Genomic DNA, 16,819 nt, shown 5'->3' with positions numbered 1-16,819 from the left:
TTTGGAGGTCATGTTATCTATGGACTGTGTCATAGATTGTGACATTTGAGTGACCCATTCCGGCGTAGGATTAGACACTGAAGGGTTGGTACAGGCTACTTGGGACTCTGGTACAGTAGTCTGCGTACAATCCTTGCAATGCGGATATGCCGCTGGGAAGAACATTACTGCAGGCTGTACAGAAAGCATAAAAGCAGTCCTGCCTGGTTTTCTTAGACTTTGAGCCCAGCATAGTGCACCTGGAGTGGCTATGCAAGGGGGCTAACTGTGCCGAGGAGGATACAGAGTAATAAAATTCACAGCTGAGGTAACTCAGACTGTGAACTTACCCCACCAATGTGCCCCTGTGAACAGCGCTGAAAAGAGCCTGGTCCTGTGCCTCCCCGGAGACTTGGCTGGCCTGTATGCGTCCTGCAGCTTATTATGGCCGCCGTAGCTCTTCTCCTGCTTGCAGAGATGAAGGAGAAGGGGGGTGGAACGCTGTATGGGCGGCAGTTGCTATGGAGATGCGCGCCCTGCAGCCTAGATCCGCCCCGTGTGACACCGCAGTGAGTCAAAATCGTCATCCGGGGGGGCGGAAAATGGGCGGCGGCTTCCGCGGTGTAAATTTATTTTCTATGCCCAAAAGGGCTTCAGGTCAGCGCGGTAGTCGGGGGGGGGGGGGGGGGGTCGGATCAGAACCGGACCCCCCCGGATTGAAAGGCAGAATGGCGGTGGGGACATAAGTGGAAGGGGGTCTCTGAAAAGAGTCCCCCTTAGGCGCTTAAGATGAAAAGCTGCCGCAGGTGCAGGGCCTGTGAAGGCCTGTGCCTGTGTGTGCCATGGCTGCCGGCACTCCCCCCGGCTCCTACAGGGTCCCGCAGTCAAGCTGGGGTTCCTGTATTGCTGCTGGTTCTCGGCTGCAGTGTGCTGGCTGGTGAGAGCTGCAGATGCTGCCGTCCAGGCCCTACCTGATGGTGTCTCAACCTAATACCCCCAGGGGGGATTAGGGAGGGTGCCGCTGTCACCTGTCAGGGGGCTTTGTCCTCGCCTCAACTTCGGACCAAGACCGAGGGAATTGGGGAAGGAGGGGGGTTCTCAACTTGGAGCCTGACCCGAGGGGCCGGAGAAGGAGCAGCATGGTGGCTACGCCATCTCAACTTCAACTGTGCACCCCGTAGTAGGGGGCAGAGGAAGGAGCCATGCCGGGGGTCTCTTAAGAGACCCTCTTTTCTTCATCTGTAATCCCGTGCTGAAGCGAGGGACGGGTGAAGGTCTGAGGTGTGCCTCCTTTCGACACTAAGCAAAAACTGGAGTAGGCTGATGCCGTCCGGGGGTGTATACTGCAGAGGAGGAGCCACGCTTAATCTTTTTCAGATAAGCATAGTGTCGCCTCCTAGTGGACAGCAGCATAACAACCAAGGTCCAGTGTCCCCCAATGAGGCGACAGAGTTAAAAAATGATTTTGCAAATTTGGTTGGAAAAATGAGAAATCGCTGGTCAACTTTTAACCCTTCTAACTTCCTAACGAAAAAAAATTTGGTTACAAAATTCTGCTGATGTAAAGTAGACATGTGGGAAATGTTATTTATTAACTATTATCTGTGATGTATCTCTCTGATTTAAGGGCTTAAAAGTTCAAAGTTTGAAAATTGAGAAATTTTTTCCACATTTCTGTTTTTTTTTCACAAATGAACGCCGGTCATATCAAATAAATTTTACCACTATCATGAAGTACAATAGGTCACGAAAAAACAGTCTTAGAATCAGAGGGATCCGTTGAAGTGTTACTTCAAAGCACTGATCAGAATTGTAAAATTTGGCCCGGTCATGAAGGTGAAAACAGGCTCGAAGGGTGAAGGGGATAACCATCAACAAGCTTCTTACACCTCCCAACTGGAATTTTGGACCACTCTTCTTTTGCAAACTGTTCCAGGTTTCTCATATTTGAAGGGTGCTTTCTCCCAATAGCAATTTTAAGATCTCTCCACAGGTGTTCAATGGGATTTAGATCCAGACTCATTGCTGGCCACTTCAGAACTCTCCAGTGCTTTGTTTCCAGCCATTTCTGGATGCTTCTTGAAGTATGTTTGGGGTCGTCCTGCTGGAAGACCCATGACCCAGGACGCAAACCCAGCTTTCTGATACTGGGCACTACATTGCGACCCAAAATCCTTTGGTAATCTTATGATTTCATGATGTCTTGCACACAACAACCCTAAACCATTGTTGAACCTCCACAATATTTGACTGTAGGTACGGTGTTCTTTTCTTTGTAGGCCGCATTCTGTTTTCAGTTAACAGTAGACTGATGTGCTTTTACCAAAAAGCTCTATCTAGGTCTCATCTGTCCACAATACGCTCTCCCAGAAGGATTTTGGCTTACTCACGTACATTTTGGCAACCTGCAGTCTTAGCTTTTTATGTCTCTGTGTCAGCAGTGGGGTCCCCAGGGTCTCTTGCCATAGCATTTCATTTCATTCAAATGTTGAAGGATGGTTCATGCTGACAATGATGCACCCTGATCCTGCAGAACAGCTTGAAAGTTTTTGGAACTTGATTGGGGCTGCTTATCCACCATCCGGACTATCCTGCATTGCAACCTTTAAACAATTTTTCTCTGCCGTTAACGTCCAGGGAGATTAACTACAGTGCCATGGGTTGCAATCCTCTTTATTATTATTTTGTGCACCGTGGATAAAGGAACATCAAGATCTCTGGAGATGGACTTGTCACCTTGAGATTGTTGATATTTTTAACAATTTTAGTTCTCAAGTCCTCAGACCTGCTCTTTCTGTTCTACATGCTTAGTGTGACACACACAGACACACAATGCAAAGATTGAGTCAACCTCTTCCCTTTTTATCTAGTTTCAAGTGTAATTTCCACCTGTTACTTGCCACAGGTGAGTTTGAATGAGTTTGTAATTGCAATAATTTTCTGGGAGAAATACTTCATTTTCTGGAACAATTTGAATGGTGCCAACACTTTCGGCCATGACTGTATTCCTTTAAGGGACTCTACAGTACTTTTGTATTGATGACCTATCCAAAGTATAGGTCATCAATATGGTGGTGGTCCAATATCTGGCACTTCCACAATCAGCTGTTATCACTCTTGGAGCCAGGACAGTTTAGTGTCTGCTGCCAGGTAATGCAGATTATTTTTTTTTTATTGAAATAATATCAAAGTCGTGGACAACCCCTTTGAAGCAGCGTTCACATGTCCAGTAATCATCCTTTTGAAAGGGATCCAACAATAATCACTTATCTTAGCAGGACAAAAAAAAGTTGTGCAGACACAACTTTTTTTGTCAGGTTAAAAAAATATAAATATTGGAACTGGACCCATTAATTATTAACATTGAAGTCTACGGAAACCGATTAGTTTCAAAAAGATGATTTCTGCACATGTGAACTAAGTCAAAGGAATGTGTTGCACTTTGCACTGCAGATCTGTCATCCAAACACCCAATTGTTATTTGAAAGCATGCTCAGTATTTTCTGTTTGAATCCAAAAACAAAGTGTCAGGTTCAATCAGATGCTTTATGTACCCAGATATATGAGTCTAGAACTAGAGATGAGCAGATCGCTTCTCGCAAACCCGGTCCTCGATCCAGGTCACTGCTCTCTAGCTGTAGATAGGAGCTGCGCTAATTTCCTTACCCTCCAGGATTCCAGGCTCAGCTTTTGATTATCTGGGCTGGCAAGATGTCAGCTGTGCGCCACACAACAAAGCCAGGGAACCAGGAAGCTCAGGAAATTCAGGTAACTCTTGTCCGTGGCCAGATAGCATTGACCTGTATTGTGGACACGTGAAGATATCAGCTCATGTATATCTAGAACCATTGTTCCTAGTGTAGAATATTTGTACATACATTCACCTAACACAGGCTGTGCACCTCTGTACTTGGGAGTTGTCCAGTCTCCATGCCCTCGGCTCTACAAAACCACAGTGAGGTACTTATTGTGAAGGGCTGAATCTCCTCCAATATATTCATAATATTTTCAAGGGTATGTACCTTATGTCTTGGTTTTTTTCCGGATGTATTTTTCCCCAATGTATAATATCAAGATTGAACTTGATGGACCAAGGTCTTTTATCCACCTATGTAACTATTGTGTATAAATTCTCACATATTTCCATGGAAACACAATATAACAATGGCACAATCCTTCTGTTGGCTTTATTATTTTTTTTCCTGCATAACTAATCCTGCACAGGCAACTTCCAAATTAAAACAAAATAAATAGGAATAATCATGTAAAACTGTTCTTGGGGGTGAACAATAAGTGCACCAATGTACAATATTCAAGTACAGCACTGACCAGGGGCGTCTGGACAACCTTGCCAAGTCCCCTGACCAATTACCCTGTCCCTCAACAGAAAATCTGCTCTCCATGCATCTTATATTCAGCGAGTGAGGGAAGGACCAGTTCACTTTACCTTAGCTTACAATGACACAGAGAGAATTAAATTTAAACAAGTCTTCTCTGTTATTAAAAGAAAACAAAAAACTGCAGGTGTAAAATGCCTGATGGTTCTTCACTTCTGGAGAGCGGAGAATTAAGGTGGAATTTAGTAGTCTGTGTCTGATCCTTCTGTATTATCCACATTACGGGATAACATATAATTGTCCATGTCAATAGATCGGCAGTTGTTGATTGCATAGCGCAGGCGTTCGGCCATCACTGGCTGACTTGAGTATGGAGGGAGTCGAAGTTGAAAGAAGCATGTCTGTGAGGTAGGCAGACTGTCGTGAGGCTGTGGAGGAAAGACCAGTGAATGTGTGTTACTAAAGGAAACTAAAGCTAGACGTATATCATGTGCCAAACAGAATAGTTATTTCCATAGATACAATCACTAGTATACTTACCCTATCAACCTTCATGATCTGGAAGCGCTGTGAAATGTCCGCGGTGTTAGCTGGAAGTCGGGACCTGCCAGAAACAAACCTCATAAACAAGACTCGCTCCTCATTAGAAAATTCATCCAGGGTCTGCCAGAACCACTGCACGAGCTGGTGCTGCTCATCGACCTCTCGGTATCGCACCACTTTCTTCAGAACTTCCACAGAGATCTCTGGCATCCCGCACACCATCTGTTCTAGCTGCCTGGCAGTGAGAAGTGACAGGAGGGGAACTGGCACGATCCAGGACATTCCCTCTCGCACTGCGGCTACCTGGTATTGAAAACAAAGGCGTGTTAGTTTACCATGAGGCACACATATGTACTGCACCACTGACATGCAGTGCTTGACCATCTGCTCGGCTGCATTTCTCTAGGTCATATAGAAGAATCCATATTGAGATGTAATGCGTTGGAGATTTGATGGAATAATTGGGGGGGTGGGGATGGGGGGTTGCCAAACAGAGTTTCTGATGTAAAGTGAGTAAATATGAAAATAATATGTGACATTGTCAGTGACCCACCTGCCGGTCCATTTCATGTAGTCTGTAATCGATTGCTCGCTCTACATATTCCTTGCGATTAGAAAAGGTCAGGGGTATGCTGTTCCCTCCAGGGATAATGGGCACCATTTTTCCATCAGCGCTTTGACCCACAAAGGAATCAAGGGGTATCATCTACAAGGAGGTAAGATAATGAGATATAAACAATATTTATGAAGTGGACAATATTCCCAAGGGATAGAAAACAAGTAGGTTTACAAGCCAACAGTACCGACTCCTGTAAACCAGTACATGTACCAATCTTTTTCTGTCCCATTTGCACCCTTATTTGTTACCTGTACTGATGGTTAAGAAAAATAATGAACAATCAGTCACACATTCAATTAATTCTAGCATGACAAATGGCTTTTATATACTTAAAGGGGACCCATCATCTGCAGGGAAAAGTCATGAAGTAAAAGGAGACCGAAATCTAAAACATTTCTCAATGATTGAAGATGTAGGAAAAGTAAAATATATATCTCCTCTCTAATTAGGTAAAGTGCTAGCTCGTTAACTGGAGGAGACCAGCTTTGCCCTCTCCATTGTCTGACTTCCTGCTTCTGAGCTGGGAGATACCACTATGTGGAGGGGGAGAATCTGCAGCTTGTAAACACATGAAAAGGTCTGTGCTGCTATCCTCATTCTGGATGAGGAGCTAAATGTGGAAATGTACAGTATGAAGCATCAAGAGGAGAAGAAAGAAAGACTAGAAGAAGAAGCCAAGTAAATCCTGTCGGCCTTCTCTTCATTGTAGCTGCTGAGAAGTGAGGAAAAGTGTGTTTAATGTGCAACTTATTATATATTTACCATGTTTGTTCTGAACATTTGGCGAATTGTTGAGAAGCAGAGCTGAGAAAGCTAGGCCCTGCCCACACCAGGTTCTCTGTATACAAAGTCCATAAACAGTGAGCTGCTTATCAGAGGAGGAGGGGGTGTTGCCGGACTAATGTAGTCCAGCAATGTTAATCTCTTAATGATAAATCCTTCACAGTTAGTAACAGCATGCATTTTGACAAGTGAAACATCCCTGAACTCTGTGTTTCAGCCTCTATCTCCTGCTGTCTTCAGATTACATAGCAAAAACCTGCTGACAGATTTCCTTTAAGAGTTTGTACTGCACATGTAAGCCCATTTACACCTATGTAAGAAAGATCTCCAACATGGTCAATCTGGTATATCATAACAGAGCGGCCCTGACAAACAGAATTCGGGCAGTGGTTAGTGACTGTGTATACATTCCCCTATCTATGCAATGGTAGGTAGATTCATTATTACATTTTCATTAGAAGGAATTGGGTACCTCATGGAAGGTCTCCTCGGTGATGCCACTGTCTTCAATGTGAAGAATGCTATTTAGAGTCTGCACATATAGCAGATCTACCTCCTCAAGGTCCTCGAGAGTTAGTGGGATACAGCACAGCTGTTTCCATACCAGGGGGGCCAGGTGCAGATCAAGTGGCTTCTTTGTGCGGATAGCTACACCCATTAGGATGCCAAGGAACTTGAACTGCATAAGATGCTCATCCAGTCCAGCAGATGGGTTAAACAAGAACCTTTAGAAGGATAAAAGAGCTTGGTTAAACTCAGTACAACATAAATAAATACACTAAAAAATACTATGTTTAAAAAAAAAGGTAATTGTATAAAAGTAAGCAATATCTAGTCATCACATGAAAACTAAATTATAGTTTACTTTTAGCATTCTAGTTTGTAAACCGAAGTGAGAGAAAGAGTAAAGCAGATATAATGCTAAAGGACCAAGAAGTCTGTCCTAAGTAAAGTGTTTATGAGTAAAAGCTAAAAAGGAAAATAAAATATAAGTGTTTCAGATTGTAAGTAGTATCGGTAAAGAAATAGAAGGTAAATGCATTACCTGTCTCTGTTATAACCAACTTCAGCTGTTGCATTAGGGGATGGAATAAGAAGATCAACCACTCCAGTTTCCAGCTCCTAGCAAAAGCACAATAGGAAATATAGATATATGAAATGATTTGTATAAAGTATAAAGGTTCAGTATCATATACAATTTATAGATGTGAACAAAGGTGCTGAGATGTGAGACACTAGTTCAGCATATACACCTCACCTGGCACATCTCAGTGATCGTATCATCAAACACTCCCCCGGCATCATCCGCACCCTCTCCCACCAACTTCACCTTCCAGGCCCGAGATGGCAGACGCAAGTCAGATGCATTCAACTTCACCACCTGGCGAGCAATCTGCACAAATATGGGTTTACACTTTCTACCCCTGAGAGGAGAAAAATAAAAATTAAAAGAACCTAGCATGAAGATCAAGGTGATCGCAAGAAAAGGCAAGTAGCAACAGAAAACAAACCTGGTGGAGATCCTCTTTACAGTAATTTGAGGTCCGTAGTTCTTTCCCTGAACCATCGTTTTGCCAATAGATCGGACCATGGGAAGTGTATAAACCCTGGGTGCCAGAAGGGGTCTAAGCTGGCCCTGTACTATACCCCATGTTCCAGCATTGTAGTGTGATGTACTACTCTGTAAAGATAAAATAATCACATTAGTATAGAAGGGAACAGTCAAATATAAGTGGGGAAAAAATGTAATAAGATATGTATCAGGAGGTAAACTTTCTTGATATATGTGTAAATATATTTTAAAGGAGGATTCCAGTCTAAGAAGCAAAGTTTTCAGTCACTCTGTGTGACTAGAGACTTTAGAATTATGACAGTGTGCAATGCACACACTTCTTATATATGCAATGCACACACTGTCACGATTTCCCTGTATTCCCCAATTTTCATACTTACAGTCATAGGCCGACTGGACTTCTCTTAATTCTTTTCTATTGAGAGAAGCTTGATGACAATAGTCGACACGTCATTACAACTGTGCAAATCGCATACACGTGGCCACATGACCACCGACTGGCAAATGGTATACAAGTCTAAGACTTTGCTTTTTAGACTAGATAACCCCTTAAGGACTGGCATGCACTTAAATATGTTCTAGATGCGGGATTTTTCTTATACGGGAAGGAGGGGATTGTGGGTCACTATTGTCTGTTATTTGTGTGTTTTTCTATAATGTTTACAATTTAAAAAAAAAAAAACCCACAAAGGACTGGCATATGTTAAGCCCAAGGACCAAGCATTTTTTTGTCTTTTATTATCGTTACATTCAAAAAGCTTTACTTTTCCATTAAAAAATGAGAACTTTTTATTTTTGTGATTTGTAATTTTTAATGGAAACACTTCAGAGGTCATATAATTTATTGATTCTCATTTTGTTATTTTTTATGGGGGTGAGGGACTTGACGATTTTTTTTATGTTTAATTAAAAACTTGCTTTCCATAGTTACAGGTCCCTTACAGAAAATAAAACCGTAAACCAACTCTTGGGCTATGCTACCCTGATATGAAAATACAGTGCATTATCTAGTGCATTTTACACAGCCACTGTAGTGCATCAGGTTTTAAGAAATCTCATGCACATGCTGCGAAATATAACCACAAATCACAAATGGTCAGGAGCTGTCGGTGAATTTATGCTGCCGATGAAGGTGCAAATTTTACCCTCTGCAATGCAAAGGATGAAATGTGCAGCCCCCCAGAAGTAAATGCTGCTGCGACATCATCGCTGCAGGAGGTCCGTAGTGGAGATGCTATGCGGGAAAGTAGCCTTATTGGCCATGGCATTAGAGGGGTGAAATAATCAAGCTCAGATATCTTTGATCTCAGTTGTTACAGCAGGACCCTGGCTGTAAATCACAACTGGGCTCCCACTGTACCTTGCACAGGTGCAGCTTCTGCACAAAACTTCTTGGAGTATATGTACAGCATGGTGCATTGGTTTAATCATTGATTTTATATTAGCAATCATAGTCTGAGACTGGCAAAGAACACTTCTACTGGTGGTTTTGCTCATCATTAGAAATAAAGTACGGCATAATCTGTGTACCTGGTTGTTGGGGCTAAGATTCAGCAATCTCCAAGATGAATACATAAGATCAGAGAAATGATAAAGTAGCCGCAGTCTTGCTCTGACTGTGTGGGTACAGATGTCCTTTAGAGAACTGTATTGTGGTGGGATAACATCAGGGAGGCCCAATTGAAGTGGCACTGACACACCTAGGGATGCAGTAGTTAAAAGAGATACAAGTTCAAGCTAAAATCATGACAGTTCTCCTGTACAGTCAGATAAAATAAAATCATTAAATTAGATGCAGAAATAAATGCAAACAAAATAAGATCTTTGACATAACAACCTGGGGCACGTGGTGGTACAGGAGTAGCCGTCCATGCAGCACTGTGACATCGTCCTGCGGAGATTTGGCGAACGTTCTTGCCTTGTAATGCTGTGACCAAAGTGGGCTCACGGACATGATTGGTGTGACCAAGGCCAAGCTAAAAGATAATAGTAAGAGGTCAGAAAAGCTGTTACATTTTTGGTCCATGTACCTTTCACAAGCCCCAAAGAGATATATAGATCTAGATATAGAGAGATATATAGATCTATAGATATAGAGAGATATATAGATCTATAGATATAGAGATATATAGATCTATATCTATAGATCTATATATGCCCCAGTTCACACAGCCTTTAGTGTTGGCTGGGTGAATTGGGGCATCTGTCATTGTGGGGTGCACTTATATAGTGCTGGACAAGCCTGCCTGATCAAATAGTATAGGTTTCATCAATAGGCTGTAAGCCAGACACTGTGCATCACACGTATCTGTGATTGGAGTCCTATGCAAGCCACATCTGTGTGCATGTATAAAACTACACAGCCACCCCCTCCAGTCAGTGAGTAGCTGTTTGCATCAGTATTTTGCACATGTGCTGCCCCCGCCTTTATCATTGAGGCCTGCTACATCCTGCTAGTGCACTGGTAATCTGACCTGGTGTTGGAAAAGGCTTTATCTTTTCCTGTGATGTTTTTTGAAATGTTGTCCCATGTTCGCCTACGGCAGCTTTCTTCACAGACTGCACAGCTCCCCTGTCCATAAACTGGCTGCTGGTGGACAAGCATGTGACAAGACCTGTCCAATTGAGAAAGCTGCTTTTCTATTGGAGGAGACTGATGGACAGGTCTGGTCGCATGCTCCTCCACCAGCAGCCATTATATGAAGAGAACTATGCGGTCTGTGAGCTTGCGTTTAAGTCCCAATTACATGCATTTAAGTAAGAAAAAAAATCCTTTAATGAACTAAAATTTCCAAATTTTAAACAATATAAATGAACACAAAAGCAATGTGTATGACTTTCAAACTAGAAAGAAGAAAGGTGCGGATGAACAGTTAGGCAGGTGATATTTGGGCAGAATTATTGCTTCCGCAGCATAATGTTACTTGTTATTAACACGCTAAAACAAGACGGTAAAACTGAACACACATAAAAGGAAAAGGAAACCAATGGATAAAGTTGCAGAGATGCCATCACTGACCTGACCCTCTGAATTACTACCCCAGGCATACACTTCACCAGCAGATGAGAGCGCCAATGTGTGCTCTGCCCCCACTGCTACATCTTCAATAAAGATGCCCAAGAGACCTGGAACCAGCTGGGGACGATTGTGATTCCGAGCTCGACCTTCAGGCAAACCAATTAGCCGGTCTGGAGAACAATCACAGTACGGAGCTCAATCACAAGTAAGTAAAAGTTAGGTAATTAGGCAAGATGAGTGAATACTAAGATTGAATGATAAAAGGTGGAAATAATTGGGGGATAATAATCATCCACTCACCCTGACCAAAAGTGTAGACATGTCCATCTTTAGTCAGCGCGACCGAGAACTGTGTGCCACACGCCACCTTCTTGATGCCAATCCCACAGAGAATGTCTACTTTCTAAACAGAAACAAAGAATTAGGCAAGATATCAAATAATAAAAAAGAACAAATTCTGCAAAGAATTTCAGGAACAACATAAACATCTGAATATTATGTATTATGTGAAAAATCCCTCATGGGAAAGTATCAAGTTTAATTTAAGAGAGAAAAAAAAGGTCACCTGTGGAGAAGATTTTGCAGTGGAGTTTCCCAAACCAAGTTTCCCATAATCTCCATCACCAAATGCCCAAACCAGCAATCCATCAGCAGAAACGGCTAACGTATGGTTCAGCCCACAGGCCACCTGAAATACACGTCAGGATATAGCATTTACATGTTATGAGGAATGGATGCAGACATGAATCAAGACAAAGCGGTTGTGCTAAAAATGAAGAGACTGACTGCTACAGTACCGCCCATGTGACTATTAATCGGGTTGTCCACATAAGCACTGCGGACTGCAGCTCCCATGGTGAATGGTGGTTTGATAACTTTCGTTTCAACAGTGGGATGCCTACTAAGGTATTCATGAGCCAAATAGCATCTTAGCAGCAGTTCAATAACATTGCTGTCAGGGTTCCTTTAAGAGTGATTAGGTGAATTAATTATTCTAGTCACATTACCTGTCCAATGTGAAATCCTTCTAGCGCTGTCACACGCTCAGGCAATTTCTTGTTGGATGTGTTTCCTAAACCCAGACGACCATAATCTCCATTTCCAAATGTGAAAAGTTTGCCATCTGCTGTCACCACTGCTGAGTGTTTGAAGCCACAGGACATCTGGAATTTGGTTCAGAATAGATGTGAGCAATTCATTTTGTAGAAATGATCTCATTCTAAGGCTCTGTTCACACTGCTAAGAGCGCTGTACTCATCACTTCATTCATGGACAATAAATGGAGGTGTTGACAATGTGCAAGACCCATTGTTCCATTCCAACTTTCTTGGGATCAGCGGGACAACTCCTAGCATTCTACAAGGTATCTCCTTTCCTTTGCATAGGGCAGAACTTGCATTTATGGCTTTAACCCCTCCCCAATAGAAGACATAATATTAAGTCTTATGTCAGGTCACCATGTATGGAGTGGGCTCAGTAGCTGAGCCTGCAACATACAAGGCAGCAGCACGGTCACTGGCTTCCACCAGCTCCTGCGGCAGCCATTTTGGTCCTCTCATGAAGCCCATCCTGTGGGTGGACTTAATAGGAGAATGTCTTTTTTATTATATACTGTAATACTATGGTATTTCATAATATAGTACAAGTGATAGCACAATCGCAGGTTCAGGTCTCCTAAGGAGACTAAAAAAATAGAGTAAATGTATATTTTTTTAAGAGATATTATATATTCGAATCATCTAAAAAAGGTAAAAACAATTAAAAAATATACATATTTGGTAAACAACGTAACGACAAAGAAAAAAATCTAAAAGCGAGAATTGTGCTTTTCAGCTCGCCGCAACACTAAATCACTGTATCTACACAAAAAATGGTATCAATAAAAATGTGAGCTGGCTACAGAAAAACAATCCCTCACATAGATAGAAATATGGAAAGATGAAAATGCTACAGGTCCCAGAACATGGCGATTAAAAAAAAAAGGTTTCTTTTTTACACTTTCCCAAATATTTTTTTTTATCACTTAAAAAAACAAAAACAAAACTATACAGGTTTATCATCGTCAAAATCATACTGATCCATAGAATTATGATTCCAGGTTATTTTTACAGCACCATGAACAAAGTAACAATTAAAACCAAAAAAGGATTGTGGGGGTTTTTTTTAGCACAATTTTACCACGCTTCAATTTTTTTTCCTGTTTTACAGGACAGTGATCTATAAAATTAATGGTGTCATTCAGAACTACAATTAGTACCCCCCAAAAATAAGCCCTCATAAGGTTACATATATGGAATAATAATTAAAAAAAAAAAAAAAAAAAAAGATAACATAGAAAAATGGGAGGAAAAAACTAAAGCGCAAACACGGAAAGTCACCCAGTCAGGAATGGGTTAAAAGGCAGAGGTTGATAAACAGGGATGAAAGTGAAGCAATGTGAAGACAAGCTCCCAGCTTTGTCACATAATAAACCATTTGTTTAGTAAAATTGTGATGTAAATCTTACCAACTGTTTTGTTGCCTCATTGCTACAAGACGACGTACCTGCACAACCTCCTCTCCTTGTAAGGCTTCAATCTGCCTAGGTCGCCTTTGTCGGTCACTATTTCCATGTCCCAATTTGCCATAATCTCCATCTCCCCAGCTGAACACCTCTCCGCTCTCAGTTAGCGCCATAGAGTGTCCATCTGAACCGCAGGAAGTCACCAGCTGTGTCACCACAAATCCTATCAAAAATTTACACAATTCATTAGGCCACGATCACAAGTTCAGTATTTTACACTGTATTGGTGTTTCAATATTTGTATTAAAGTTTCAAAATTTGTAAGGGGAATTGGCATTATACATACATACAATATACAAAAACATTACTATAGGAAGGAGAATGAGAAGGGAGGTTGGAGGGAGTCGACAAGTTTTTATTAGGGAAAGAAAGAATGGATGGAAGGGGGGAAAAAGGAAAGAATACTCGCTATAAAGATAGGGAATAGAGACAAGTGCACATACATGTTGATATTAGGAACCATATATCATTAGCATAAACATTTGTAGCTTAATCCTTATTGTTGCTATAATAATAGTAATAATAAAGGCAGGTTAGTAACACAGACATAGTACATTAACATCAGATTTCCATGTTGGATATGGACACTCGTCAGGGTCGCGGTGTACCCTACCTCAGTATCTGTAAGCCAAAATCAGGAGTGGAACAACTAGAGGAAAAGTATAATAGAAACACGTCACCACTTCTGTATTTATCACCCACTCCTGGTTTTTGCTTACAAATACGGATGTAAAATACTAACCAAATCCCGAATGTGTGAACGTGCACTTAGTCAAACTGATTTCTTAGTTGGCCTATGTCATACATGTTTCACTAATTCAGTGGCTGCCAGGACTGGAATTCAGCAATTCGCTCCAATGAATAACGACTTTGTAATATCAGCCCCTCCTTAATTGCAGCAGAACAGGTACTCATAAGGCATCTGCCTGGTTACTTAATATCCTTAACATGAAAATCTCAAGGACAACTGCTTATTTTAATACATTATATTTTTTATTAGGTCTGCGCTCTTTGTATACTTTACCTTGAAGAGCGGAGATGACAGTCAGAACATGAAGATCATCCGAATTACCTTGACCAAGGCGACCATAACTACCCTCTCCACAGGCTAACACAGTGCCATTCGCTTGGATGACAAAAGTACAATTTTGACCACAGATGACCTGGGAACAAATTCAGACTTAACTATATGATATATGTAAATGAAAAGCTAGAACAGCCTGATTCCTTATACCACCTGTACCTACACAGACTCTTCCACCATTGCCCCAAAGATACCTGCTGTGCCTGAGAGAAAGAGGTTGCGGCTGATGGAATCATCACATTTCTGCCCGCTTCGGCTAGTTGTCCATGCCGTCCAGCTCCCCATAGATATACATCACACTTGCCTCCAAGATGCCAATCCTGTGATGAAAAATAAGACAATGACTGTAATGGAAATATTTTATGCCATTTTGTAAAATTCAATTCCTTCTGGTTAGTGCTTCACAATGGCTATTTTTTTTAAACTCAAGCCGGATATTTTTAAATCAACCATGTTTCATTCTGCAAACGAAACTGCGAGCAACTAAAAAATAATTCTTCTCGAAGGTTCCCCTGGAGATCAGCCATTTACATTCTCTTTGTTACAAAATACAAAACTAGACCCAAGGTTTGGATATAAAGGCAGCTGGCTGCAGCAGGAGTCTCCCCCCATGCCCTGTCTGCAATAGGTGACTGGGTTAAGATAAATCCCACCTTCTTCGTTCTGTCAGATAATAAAATAAGGGATTAGAAAATAATGAACCTGTTCCCTTAAAACAGATTCACACCGCTTTCGTAGCATGCATGAAATCCTGCAGACTGGGGACGCGTTTTCCTTGTGCATACTATCAATCATTATCAGGTTTACAGGAAAGTGCCATATCCTACTAAAAATAAAGGCTGATTATACTGAACTATTAATATTAAAACTAAACACAAAATAAATTAACTTCAACATATATATTTTATAAATACCTAAACTAAGTTTTTCTTCTATACGCCGTCATCTTCTTTTTCACGCTTTAATATTGGTTAACTCACCTCTGGCCTTGAGATGGCCCATGACATAATTTGTTCATCTGTCCCATTGATCCACTTGCTGTTATCCTGTGGACGGGATAATACACGTGAACAAATGAGGTAAGGGAATCAATGGCATACAATCTTTGTGGATAACATATGAAAACATTGAGAATTTCTGCAATAACACTTTTTGATAAACACACTGATAACACAACACATCCTAATAAATGCTGCTGTGCTAATAAGTACACAGAGAAACACAAAGTATTGTGCAAAAGTTTTAAGCAGGTACGGGAAAAAAATGCTGCAAAGCAATAATGCGTTCACAAAAATAACTGTTTGTATTTTGTTAATTGATAAAAATAAACTATTAAGTGGAAAAAAAATCTAAATCAAATCAACATTTGGTGTGACCACTCTACTTTCAAACCAGCAGCAATTCTTCTAAGTAAACTTGCACAAAATCAGGGATTTTGTAGGATTATAGTATGAGTAACCAAAATATAAAGGTAATAATTATGTTTCAATGTAGATGTACAAATCATTAACAGAAACAACTGGGTGAGGTTGTGGAAGACAGTTTCATGTCACAGGTCATACACTATGGCAAGACTGGTAGTTACACTGCACCAGTAAGGTCTCTCCTAGGCAAAGATTTCAAAGCAGACTTCAAGATTTACGCTTTTGAAGAAGCGATAAGAGGAAATGGTCAACTCTGAGGACTGTAGACGCAGTGGGTGGCCAAGAAAACGTAGTGCAACAAATGAAAGACATCATGCTTATTTCCCTTTGAAATCAGAAGATGCCCAGCAGTGCCATCAGCTCAGAACTGGAAGCAGCAAGTGGAAACCAGCTTTATCCATCTACCATTTAGAGAAGTCTGTCCAGCAGAGGTCTGAAGAATTATTTCCATGTGGAAGGTATGGTCTCAACTATGCATGAAAACATAGGAACTGGTGTACAGAAAAGTAACAGTAGGTGCTCTGGACCGAGGAGTCAAAATTAAATATTTTGGCAGTAACAGAAGACGGTTTGTTCGCTGAAGGGCTGGAGTGCGGTACAATACTGAGTGTCTACAGGCAACAGTGATGTGTGGAGGAGGGTCCTAGCAAGTTTGAGGCTTGGAGTTGGGGATTTAGTCAAGATTAATGGTGTCCACAATGCTGAGAAATACAGGTAGATACTTATACATCATGCAATACCATCAGGGAGGCATCTGACTGCTTCCAAATGTATGCTGTAGCTGTACCACAACCCCAAACATACAGCCAATTCCATTAATAATTATCTTAATTTTAAAGAAAAACAAGGAGTCCTGGAAGTGATGATATGCCCCCCACAGATATCAACATCAAGT

General features: G+C 41.3%; 1 protein-coding gene across 8 annotated transcripts in view; it reads right to left on the bottom strand.

The window, feature by feature from the left end:
• Window positions 1-4,151: 4,151 nt before the first annotated feature.
• HERC1 (HECT and RLD domain containing E3 ubiquitin protein ligase family member 1) overlaps window positions 4,152-16,819 on the bottom strand; it is a 175,759-nt gene continuing 163,091 nt past the window's right edge. For all 8 annotated transcript variants that reach the window (XM_073652698.1, XM_073652700.1, XM_073652697.1 and 5 more), the window contains 17 exons: window positions 15,481-15,546; window positions 14,695-14,820; window positions 14,441-14,579; window positions 13,398-13,579; window positions 11,861-12,016; window positions 11,419-11,541; window positions 11,154-11,256; window positions 10,854-11,023; window positions 9,672-9,810; window positions 9,365-9,534; window positions 7,773-7,942; window positions 7,520-7,685; window positions 7,307-7,383; window positions 6,734-6,986; window positions 5,413-5,565; window positions 4,857-5,162; window positions 4,152-4,744 (listed from right to left, as the gene is read on the bottom strand). In XM_073652698.1, coding sequence (XP_073508799.1) covers window positions 4,559-4,744; window positions 4,857-5,162; window positions 5,413-5,565; window positions 6,734-6,986; window positions 7,307-7,383; window positions 7,520-7,685; window positions 7,773-7,942; window positions 9,365-9,534; window positions 9,672-9,810; window positions 10,854-11,023; window positions 11,154-11,256; window positions 11,419-11,541; window positions 11,861-12,016; window positions 13,398-13,579; window positions 14,441-14,579; window positions 14,695-14,820; window positions 15,481-15,546 — 2,685 coding nt within the window. In that variant the 3' untranslated portion in view covers window positions 4,152-4,558. The remainder of the gene's footprint in view (window positions 4,745-4,856; window positions 5,163-5,412; window positions 5,566-6,733; window positions 6,987-7,306; window positions 7,384-7,519; window positions 7,686-7,772; window positions 7,943-9,364; window positions 9,535-9,671; window positions 9,811-10,853; window positions 11,024-11,153; window positions 11,257-11,418; window positions 11,542-11,860; window positions 12,017-13,397; window positions 13,580-14,440; window positions 14,580-14,694; window positions 14,821-15,480; window positions 15,547-16,819) is intronic.

The sequence above is a fragment of the Phyllobates terribilis genome, unplaced genomic scaffold (genome assembly GCF_046119375.1).
Source record: "Phyllobates terribilis strain yellow unplaced genomic scaffold, ASM4611937v1 Scaffold_11__3_contigs__length_659146591, whole genome shotgun sequence".
In the NCBI taxonomy this organism is placed as follows: Eukaryota; Metazoa; Chordata; class Amphibia; order Anura; family Dendrobatidae; genus Phyllobates; species Phyllobates terribilis.
Note: the sequence above shows the minus strand (reverse complement) of the source record. Positions and strands in the feature narration are given on the sequence as shown.